This window comes from Muscardinus avellanarius, assembly GCF_963383645.1.
Source record: "Muscardinus avellanarius genome assembly, chromosome: 13".
Lineage (NCBI taxonomy): Eukaryota > Metazoa > Chordata > Mammalia > Rodentia > Gliridae > Muscardinus > Muscardinus avellanarius.
In genome coordinates, this window is record NC_137799.1 from 39,919,841 (window position 1) to 39,931,259 (window position 11,419).

The 11,419-nt window shown below is 50.4% G+C and overlaps 1 protein-coding gene across 1 annotated transcript; it reads left to right on the top strand.

Annotated features, from left to right (window-relative positions):
• Positions 1-2,765: 2,765 nt before the first annotated feature.
• On the top strand, positions 2,766-5,292 carry SIT1 (signaling threshold regulating transmembrane adaptor 1; the record flags this gene model as incomplete). The annotated part of the gene is made up of 6 exons (XM_080708937.1): positions 2,766-2,781; positions 4,371-4,448; positions 4,541-4,676; positions 4,761-4,819; positions 4,917-4,978; positions 5,059-5,292. The coding sequence occupies 6 exons, from the start codon at positions 2,766-2,768 to the stop codon at positions 5,290-5,292; spliced, it is 585 nt and encodes a 194-aa protein (XP_080565063.1).
• Positions 5,293-11,419: the final 6,127 nt, after the last annotated feature.

Sequence of the window (11,419 nt, forward strand, 5' to 3'; positions counted from 1 at the left end):
TGCAGGCCCGCAGGAGGGCTCGCAGGGCGGACGGCGGCTGCAGCGTTGGCTTCCCGCCGCAGTGCGCACGCGCGCCGGGACCCGAGCGCTTCCCGCTCAGGGTCTCCCTGGGAAGCCACGCCCACCCTCGTGGGCGGGACCAGAGCATATTTGCATAAAGCCAAGTCCGTTTTACTAAATTGTTTTTTTCCCCCATCCATTTAGGTATTGTATTAGAATGTTCCCCAAAATCCTGTAGCCTTAACAAATTATTCCTAATGAAAAACTCATTTTTCTTACACCATTGTCCTCACCCTACTCGTAAAATAAAATTTCACCTAGAGCTATAAAAAGAGCTCCACAGTAGCTGGAGAGAGCTCGCGTTGAAGGCCTGCTTCCTAGGCTACACACGGGGGACCTGGTTCCTTACCTATTGCCTAGGGGAAAGTCCCCGGACCCTCGGCAGAGAGTGCCGCGTGCGCACGCGCGCAGACCTCCCCCGCTCACTGCTACCCGCCAAGAAGCGACCCCGCCGGGGAGCCGAGCGGCGTGCTGCGGGGCGTCCTCCGTCAACCCTCCTAGTCACGCAGGCAGTGCGCCCCCGCGCGCACCAACCTCACGGGGCTCATTCTCAGCGCGGCTGGCTTTTGTCAAGAGACCGGACTTGTTCTCACTTAGCTTAATGAGCAATTGCTTTTTCTTTGGAGGAGGAGGGTACTGGGGATTGAACCTCCGAGCTACATCTCCAGCCCTATAACCTTATTTTATTTTATTTTATTTTATTTTTGTGTATGCTACTGGGGATAAAACCCAGGGGCATTCTACCTCCGAGCTACACCCCTATTCTTTATTTTGAAACAGGGTCTCGCTGAGTTGCAGAGGGCCTCACTAAGTAGCTGAGGCTGGCCATGGACCTGGGATCCTCCTGTCTCAGCCTCCCAAGTACTGGGATTATAAACGTGTGCCACAACATTCGGCAGCGGCAAATTAATCTTTCTATATCTGTCTCCACCCCGGGAATGGAGATAGTAATATGCATGCTCTCCAAGGATCATTGTGATAATTTAAGCAAAAACTGTTTAAATCTGTCCGTACCTATTTGTGATTTTTTTTTTTTTTTTTGTACTGGGGATTGAACCCAGGGTCATTTTACCTCCCAGCTGCACTCCCAGTCTCCCCCCCCCCTTTTTTTCTTTTTTGGTGGTACTGGGGTTCCTGGAAACTGGGGTTCCTGGAAACCCTTCTACCTCCGGGCTACACTGATCCTCTTGTCTCTGCCTCCCAAGCGCGGGGATTACAAGCCTGTGCCACCACGCCCGGCCCAGTCTCCCATTTTTGAAACTGTCTAGAGCCGAGCATGGTAGTACACGCTTGGTATCTCAGCATTCGGGAGTCTGAGACAGTAGGATTGAGGTTCGCGGACAGCCTCAGCTACTTAGTTGAGGCCCTTTGCAACTCATTCAGGAGTTGAAAAATTCGTGGCGCAGCTTGTAATTCCAGCATTGGGCAAGTTGAGACCGCAGTGCAGGAACAGCCTCAGCTACTTAGCGAGGCTCTTCACAACTCAGTGAGATCCAGTTTCAAAAGTAAAAAAAGACTAAAAAAAATAGGGTTGAGGGTGTAGCTCACCCTGGAAGAAAGAGAGAGAGAGGGAGAGAGAGAGAGAGAGAGAGAGAGAGAGAGAGAGAGAGAGAGAGAGAGAGAGAGAGAGAGAGAGAAAGAGAAAACAGGGTCTAAATTGCGAGGCAGGCCTGAAACCTATAGTCGTCCCTTGGGAATTACTTAATCCCAAACACTGGCATTACATGAGTGTGCCACCTCACCCAGTTCAAAAGTAATCTTTTCATATTCAGATTCAATAGAAATATAACCAGAGCTGGCTGTGGTGGTGCACACTTGTAATCCCAGTACTTGGGAAGCTGAGACAGGAGAATTGCAAATTCAACAACAGTCTCAGCAAGTAATGAACCTAGTAAGACCCTGTTTTAAAAAAAAAAAAAGCCTGAGAGTATAGCTCAGAAGTAGTAGAAGGCCCTGGGGTTCAATTCCCAGTATCATAAGAAAACAAATAAAATAAAAATTTTCTTTCATGTAAAGCAACAGGTATACAAATATAGGAGGGTCGCAGTTTGATGACAGCCTCGGCTACTTAGTGAGGCCCTTTGCAATTCAGTGAGACCCTGTTTCAAAATAAAGAATAAAAAAATAGGGCTGGGGTGAGCTCAGAGGTAGAATGCCCCTGGGTTCCATCCCTAGTACTGCAAAATAAATAAATAAATAAGCAAATAAAATAAGCAATACCAGCCTCAGAAATTTATCATGGCCCTCAGCAATCTAGGGAGACCTTGTTTCAAAATAAAAAAATAAAATCTAGCTGGGGAATATAACTCAGAAGAAGAATGCCTCTGAGTTTAATCCCCAGTACCACTAAAAGAAAAAAAAAAAAGCAACAAAATATGTTGATTTGAAACTTATACATCAACTACTAAAGATATTTTGGAGAATAAGATTTTTGTCATTGACTTTTTTTTAGCTAAATCTGAAACATGGCAATAGTAAATAGATTAAAATTTAGTGGATTTTTTTTTTTGTGTGTGTGGTACTGGGCTGGAACCCAGGGGCCCTCTACCTCCGGGCTATACTCCCAGCCCTATTTTATATTTTATTTGGAAACAGGGTCTCACTAGGTTGCTGAGAGCCTCACTAGGTAGCTGAGGCTGGCTTGGAACCTGTGCGATCCTCCTGTCTCAGCCTCCCAAGCGCGGGGATTACAAGCGTGCGCCACCATGACAGGCGCGCCAGGTGATTTATTTATTTATTTATTTTAACATTCTCTACAGACAGTACACTCTCTTACTGCCTGCAACTGAAAGGGCAGAACTTCTCCAGTCATCCTCATCCTTGGCAGGCTGCTGTCGTCTAATTTGAATTATATTCGTATTCAGAATTTCGGGTCCCTCTTCCCACATCAACAGCTACCTACAGGGCTGGTGCTCCTCTCCCTCAGAGTGAACAAGGACAAAGACAGGCTCAGCTTGCTGGGTAACTCTGGTGCAGAGATTCCTTTAAAACAATTATCTGGCCTGGCGTGGTGGCGCACGCTTGTAATCCCCACGCTTGGGAGGCGGAGACAGGAGGATTGTGCAGGTTCGAAACCAGCCTTGCTGGCTTAAGAGACTAAGTTAAAATACATACATACATACATATATATACATATATATATATATATATATATATATATATATATATATATATATATATATATGATAGGTCTGGGAGTGTAGCCCGGAGGTAGAAGGGTTTCCAGGAACCCCAGTACCACCAAAAAATAAAAAATAAATTAATTTTAAAAATTATCTGAAGCCAGGCATGGTGGCGCACGCTTGTAATCCCCGCGCTTGGGAGGCTGAGACAGGAGGATCGCACAGGTTCAAAGCCAGCCTCAGCTACTTAGTGAGGCTCTCAGCAACTTAGTGAGACCCTGTTTCGAAACAAAATATAAAAATAGGTCTGGGAGTATAGCCCAGAGGTAGAAGGCCCCTGAGTTCCACCCCTAGTACTACAAAAACAAACAACAACAACAACAAAAACCAATTAACTGAAAGGGACAGTTCCCTTCAGAACAGTTTAGATGACCGGGTGTGGTGGCGTACACTTGTAATCCCTGCGCTTGGGAGGCGGAGACAGGAGGATGGCACAGGTTCGAAGCCAGCGTGCTGGCTTAAGAACCCCTGTTTCCAAAAATAAAAAAGTCTAAAAATAGGTCTGGGAGCATAGCCCGGAGGTGGAAGGGCTTCCAGGAACCCCAGCACCACCAAAAAAAAAAAAAAAAAAAAAAAAAAGAACTGTTTGGATGAAGTGCGTCTTGGAGTGGTGAAGCTAGCGTCCCATATTCCTCCTTCCATCTATAACACCAGTAGCAACAGTGACGAGGATTCCCCTCCGTATTTTCCCCAGGTTGGCCTTAGGCTGTGGCGGCACCGCGGCTGCCCAAGGCCCTTCTCCAGAGTACGCGCTCATCTATGGGACTGGACATCCTGGGGCAGAAGAAGGAGCCTGTCCTTGTTGGTCCTGTTTCACGCCACTTCTGCCCCTGGGAGTCTTCCTGGGCTCGCCTGCTCAGATCGTAGGGCCTGGCCTGCGTCTCTTCTCTGGTGGAGTGGCGCGGGGCCTGCGGTGGGGAGCCAGAGTGGCAGGTGCAGGCACAAGGCGGTGTCTTGGTTCTTTCGCTCATCCATCCCCTCCCCCTTAACTTCCCGGAAACCAACTGGCAACTACGCCCCAGCAGTATTGGGGATGCTGAGCTGAGCTGTGGGGGCCAGGTGCAGGGGGGACGGGAGTCGGGAGCTGTGGCAGGGGCAGGCCATGAACCCGGCTGGCCGTGGGCTCAGGCAGTGTATTTCTGGACCCGGCTCTTACATCAGTGGTGATGAGCAGAGAGGACAACTGCACGCAGCCACTAGCCCTGGGTGAGCTGGTGGGGCAGGGGCTGTGGGGGTCCCCTGGGCATGGTGGGAGTGGAGTGGCTGGGCAGTAACGCCCCTTCCTGTCACACCCACAGGCATCCCCTCCATGGCCGAGGCCTGGGGCCTGTGGGCCCTCTTAGGGGCTGTGACGCTCCTGCTATTCATGTCACTGGCGGCGCTCTTGTCCCAGAGAGTCAGTGGCCGGAGCAGGAGCCAGCCGGCGCAGGGATGGTGAGTGGGGGAACAGGGGTGCGTTGCCCAAGGGCTTCCTCTTACCAAGAAGTCCCCACTCACCCCCCAAACTCTGTGTTGCAGCTCTGGAGAGCCAGTGGACGAGGTTCCCCTGTACGGAAACCTGCACTATCTGCAGATGGGTAGGCGCCGCAGAGGCGAGGGCACGGGCCCTGGTGCATGGGACGGGCAAGGAGGAGGAGGGACAAGAAGCTGACCAGGTTCCTGTTCCCATCCCAGGACGGCTGTCTCAAGAGCCAGGGCCGGAGCAGCAGGATCCAGCCCCTGGAGGCCCTGCCAGGGTGAGCCAGCAACAGCTAAAAAGGGGAGGAAGGGCCGGGGCTTTTGAGGGTCCAGTGACCTAACACCCTTGCGTCTCCAGGCTGCAGAGGAGACGATGTGCTATACCAGCCTGCAGCTGCGGCCTCCTCAGGGCCGGATCCCCAGCCCTGGGACCCCCATCAAGTACTCAGAGGTGGTGCTGGACTCTGAGCCAACGCCCCCGGCCCCCGGCCCCGAGCCGGAGCTCTACGCCTCAGTGTGTGCTCAGACACGCAGAGCACGGGCTTCCTTCCCGGATCAGGCCTACGCCAACAGCCAGCCTGCGCCCAGCTGAGAGGGAGGGCCTGGCACGGTGGGCACGGTGCCCTGCTGCTCTGTCCGGGGTATGCCAGTTTCTCGGTTACCCCCGAGGACTGCCAGCCCCTGCCCAGTGACCTGTGGTGACCCCTCCCAAACCTATCTGAGCAACCAGGGAGATAGCTCAGTATGGCGGGCCCCTGGCCTCCTGGGGAAGAAGCAAAACGCACCCTCCCCACTTGTCTCTTCTGTCTGCTCTTCCCAGCCCCAATCCCAGGTTCTGACTTCTCCCTCCTTCCAAGTTTAACCAGATCCTCCCCACCCCACCCCAGCCTCCCTGCACCTCAGTCTCCCCAGGCACAGGAAGTGGGTAGGGGTGCAGGCGCTGGAGAGGATGTGGGCACGGATCATCCTTGGGAGCCCGGGGCTAGAAGGGTCTTGGGACCCGTGGACCTGAGGGACCCAAGCTTCTGACCCGAGGGCCCTCAAGGGAGAACGTGGTCCCCATGCTGCCGGCTCTGGCATGTTTCCAAATAAAACTTCTCAAAAAGTGTTTAAGTTCTTACCTAGAGGGCTGCACTCCTGGGCTGCCTAGCTGAAGAGAGGGACAGAGAGGGATGGAGAGGGACTACAGAGGTGGCCACTAGGGGTGGAAAGAGAGCCCAGCTTCTCAGCTGCTACAACATTCCCAGGATCTGCACTTACCCAGTTGCTCCTGGCTCCGCCAGTTCACCATCCCTGAGCTACTCTCCATAACTGTGCCAGCTCCCTTACCACCTGCCGGCCTAGCCCCCCACCGGCCCTCCCACCTAGGCCCACCCTAGGCCCTGTTTTGGCATTGGTAGCCCTGCGTTTACTCTGTCATCTATAAGCCTCCACTGGCCCCTTTACCCATCGCTATGGCAACAGTTCACTCCGTCTCTGCTTTATTCTCAGCTGTCACCCACAGTCCCGGCAACCGCTTTCTTGTCACCACTTTCACATAATACCTGTCCAACGCCTATCCACCACCACCTGCTTCCTTCTCCTCCCCTACTCCTCCTCTTTTGTAGTGCTGGGGACTGAACACAAGCCCCTCACCCATGCTGGGTAAGCATTCTACCACATCTACATCCCCAGATCTTTTCTTTTTTAAGCTTTTACTTTGAGATAGGGTCTTCCTAAATTCCCCAGGCTAACCTTGAATTTGTGATCTTCCCGATTCAACCTTCTGAGTCAGCCCGAGACTCAGTTTCTAAATTTGTAAGACAGGAAATTAATGGTGTCTATTTTTTAAATTTTTGGTGATGGAAATTGAACTCAGAGGCATTCTACCTCTGAGTTACAACCCCCCAGCCCTATTTTATTTTTTATTTGGAAGCAGAGTCTCTCTAAATTGCTGAGGGCCTCACTAAGTTGCTGAGGCTGTCCTTGAACTTGCAGTCCTCCTGTTTCAGCCTCCCAAGTACTTGGATTACAAGCGTGCGCCACCACGCCTGGCTTGATGTCTATTTTTTAAAAGGTGGTTGTGTGACTTAAAAGAATTATTATATGCTAAGCACTCAGAAGACGGTGAGTGCTCAATAATGCTCAGAATTACTAAAATCAGTGAACAAATGGGATCGTTGGAGGAGCTCATAGGTGGAGTGCCTGGGAGCAGGGGTGGTGCATAGGAAGCCCGCCAAGAATATAGGACAGAACGTGGCCCAGCAGCAGGAACCACAGGCAAAAGAAAGGCTTCTCGGGAGGAGCTGACTATTCATCCAGCATTGCTGGAGGGGACGTAGGGGAGGAAATGGCCAGATGAGCTGGCAGCGTGGACAGAAGCCAAATTACAGGGGCCTGATTACACCACGCCAAAGAATTCAGATTCTATCCTGGAGGTAGGGTGGAGGAGGAGTCACTGAAGGTTTACTTGTGTGTGTGTGTGTGTGTGTGTGTGTGTGTGTGTGTGTGTGTGTGTATGCGTGCGTGTGTGTATTAGTCACTGGGGATGGATTGACCCAGGGGAATTCTAATTCTGAGGCACATCCCCAGCCCTATTTTATTTTTTATTTTGAAACAGGGTCTTGCTAAGTTGCTAGGGGCCTTGCTAAGTTGCTGAGGCTGGCCTTGAGCCTGCGATCCTCCTGTCTCAGGCTTCCACGCACTGGGATTATTGGGGGTGGGCCACGACACCCTGCTGTCACTGCAAGGGATAAACACACGTATGGACACTAACTCCACCAGCTGCTGTGTGGATCTGAGGTCTGCAGGACTAGAATCGGGCAGAGTGTAAGGAAGACGTCACAATACCTAAGTGAAATGATGGCAGTAGCAGCAGGGATGGAGATGAGGTGATGGATTAGAGATGCTTAGGCCAGGTGGGTGACACACATCCATGATCCAGCTGCTCTGAAGGTGAGGCAGGAGGACTACCTGGGTATTTTAGTGGGCCTCTGTTTCAAAATACAATAAAAAAGGGCTGGGGAGTGTTACAGTTTAAATGGTGAAGGTTCTTTTTCTTATTCAAGGAAAGTTTGTTGAATAGAAAAATTAAAACTAACAGTCAGCTCAGTGCAGCTTTAACAAATCTTCATTACAAAATCAGTAGGAAACAGAACAAGTAGGAAATAGAGAAGGAAAAAGCAGCATGCTGACCGCATGCTGGAGACCCCAAAGATGGAACTCTGGTCCCTTTTTGGGAGCCCCCCCAACCTTTATATAGATTTTGTATTGGTATCTTTCTCATCAGCGTTACCAAGGCAATGGGCTAGTTACTTATTCCTTAGCCAGGTGGTGCCTCTTTGTCTCCTGACAGTGCACTTACTAAGTGCAAGGGTCAAGAATCTACCTGGAGCGGGGTGTGGTGGCGCACGCTTGTAATCCCAGCATTTGGGAGGCTGAGACTGGAGGATCGCGGTTCGCAGGCAGCCTCAGCTACTTAGTGAGGCCCTTCGCAACTCAGTGAGACCCTGTTTCAAAATAAAGAATAAAAAATTGGGCAGGGGTTGTAGCTCAGAGGTCAAATGCCTCTGGGTTCCATCCCAGACCTGAAAAAAAAAAAAAAAAAATCTACCTGGCCCTCGGCTCTATTGTACTGGACAGTATTAGTTGCTCATCAACTAGGGTGCTTTGAAGCCACACACAAAGTTTACCTTTCCTATGCCCAAGCCGGATCCCAGAGGAGAGGAGGTAAAAAGAGGCACCAATTGCCTTTATTGTAGTTTTAGGGCTAATGGCTTCAGTTGACTCTAAGGCTTTTACTATAGGTTAATCATTAGAATGAAGGGCAAAGACAGAGAGGAACTCTGCATTGTAACAGCTGCAGCCCCCTCCCTGTCTGAGTGCCTGCACAGCACCTAGGCTCTGACTATATTTTATACTTTGGAAATTATCAAAGCAATTTTCCAATAACGGCACATTAATACATTTTGACTCCTCTTCCCAAATCTGGTACAGGGTGGTAGTTCAGTAATAGAGTGCTCCCTGGATTCCATCTCAGTATTGAAAAAAAAAAAAAGAAAAAAGAAAAGAAAGGGAGGGGGATTTAGCTCAATGATTGAGTGCTTGCCCAGCAAGTGCAAGGCCCTCTGTTTAGGAGGGGAAGGAAAAAAGAAACAAAGAAAGCCACAGGTGTGGTGGTGCAAGTCTAATTCTAGCACTTGGGAGACAGAGGCAGGAGGCTGGCAGATTGGAGACCAGCCTCAGCAATTTAGCAAAACCCTGTTTCAAAATAAAATAAAATAAAATAAAATAAAATAAAATAAGGAAGCTGGGCATGGTGGTGTTCCGGTACTCTGGGAGGCTGATATAGGAGGATTGCAGGTTCGCTGCCACCCTCAGCTACTTAATGAGACCATCAGCAACTTAGCGAGACCCTGTTTCAAAATATAAAATAAGATAGGGCTAGGGGTGTAGCTCTGAGGTAGAATACCCCTGGATTCAATCTCCAGTACCACACACATGAAAATAAAACAAAGAATAAAAAAATAGGGCTGGAGGTGTAGCTCGGAGGTAGAATGTCCCTGGGCTCAATTCCCAGCACTGCAATAAATAAAAAAATACATAAATAAAAAATAAAGAATAAAAAAGGGCCGAGGGGTGTAGCCTGGAGGTAGAATGCCCTTGGGTTCAATTCCTAGATTAAAAAAAAAAAAAAAGCCTCATCTATCACACCCTTCCATCTTTGGGGCTAGAGCCTGAAACACCCCCTCCTAAGTGCCCATCACAGTGATGAGCCTCGCCCCATACTGGCAGCTCCTGACAGCAACACACACGGATCTCTGCCTCTCGCTCCCAAGTCCTGGCATCTTGTTTGCTGCCCTTTCCATCTTTCCTATCGCCAGTCGATGATCCCACCCCTCACTTTGGCCAAAGCCCCAACCTGGCGAACTCCTTCTTAGTCCTAGTCTTCTATACAGGACAGGAAAAAAATGCGTCTTCACGTTGACTCTGAGCTCTACGCAATCTCCGCATAGGGTGTGTGTACAGGCAGGTTCAGCTTGAAAGACCTTTCTGAGGTTTGAGGGGCAGAAGAAAGGGGGAGCTGAGGTTATCACTTCCAAGCTTCCCTGCTTCCCACTAAAGAGTCCCAAAGAAAACCACAAAGCAAGAACCCTGTGCTTGATTCTGGCCAGGCGGTCGCTCTGAGAAGGGGATCCTCCCTTCCCAGAAAACCCGAAATGCCTCTGGCGCCCTGGACTTCTGAGGATCCCAACCTGAGCCTCCCCGGGGGGAGGGAGGGTGGCTTGGGGGCGGACACCGGATGAGGGGAACCACCGGCAGCAGGATGTGGGGTGCTAAAGGGCCACCGTGCTTTTGAAGATGGCTCAAAGTGTCTCTGCCGGGACGACATTGGAGCTTCACCCTGGAAGAAGCGGGAGCTAGAATCCCTGAGACGAGCTAGAATCCCTGGGACGAGCCGGAAATCAGGACTGAGGGCTGCAAAGCTCCGAGCCCAGGCCGCACACCTGAGCCGGTGGAACTGCTCTCCCAGCCTGGCACTCGGGGCTAAGTCCTAGCGCCCCCGCCTGGCAACAAGCGGCATCGCCGCCGCCTCTGCGCATGCGTCCTGCTGCGCGGTCCGCGGAATCCTGGGAGTTATAGTCCAGCGGTTGGGGGCCACCCTGAAATCCAGCCCTGGGTGGACCGCAGCCCAGGCTCCCCGCTCCTCGCCTCTGCCTCTACGATCGCGAAGAAGCCGGCACGCTCAGTCTGGGGCTAGCGACTCCACTCCCCCATAGCCGTCGCTCGTAAATTGAGTTTCCATAAAACGATTTTTCTCTTTATGTGTGGTTGCAGTGGGGGTGTGAGATGGACTTTGATTGCCCAGTCCTGGAAGCCTGGATCTTTTGCATTCGTTCTCCTCTGCAATCCTTCAGTTTTGTTTTGTTTTTTCCTTATTAACTTGTCTCCATCATTAAAGTTCGTGCTCTGGCCCAGGCCCTGAGCGCTGAACACCAGGACCGAGGCTGCGTCCTAACTAGTCTCTGAATGCAGGCACATACCCACACCTCTCTAGCTGGTCGACTCCTCTCACCTGGAGGAAGGATGGGAGAAATAGGTAGGAAGGAGACCCGAGGGAAGGACAAGGAAAATACGACTCTAATATGGAAGACTTTGCTAAAGTTCCTCATACCTTCACTCCCCAAGGCAGTTTTCTCTCCCAGGCCTATCACTCCCAAGTTCCCAGGAAATCTGTAAATCTTAGAGTTAACCAAAAATTATAATTACTGCCTGCACTGTTATTTATCCCACTATCTGTTGATCAGACAACAGAGACCACATCAAGGATGTGGAAGATGACCAGATCACCATAAAGCATTTTGTGTTCAGTGGGCTAATCCATGCTCACATAACTTCCTATGCCCACGCTTCACCGAGAGTCCTTTAGAAGAAGAGTGGAAGCCAGGCATGGTGACCCATACTTGTAATCCCAGTACTTGGGAAGCTGAGACAGGAGGATCTCAGGTTCAAGGACAGCCTCAGCAACTCAGTGAAACCCTGTTTCAAAATTTAAAAATGAGATAGGGCTAAGGCTTAGTGAGACCCTGTTTCCAAATAAAATATAAAATAGGGCTGGGAGTATAGCCCAGAGGTAAAAAGCCTCTGAGTTCCACCTCCAGTACCACCAATAAATAAATAAATAAATAAATAAATAAATAAATAAATAAATAAAACAGGGTCTCACTCAGTTACAAAGG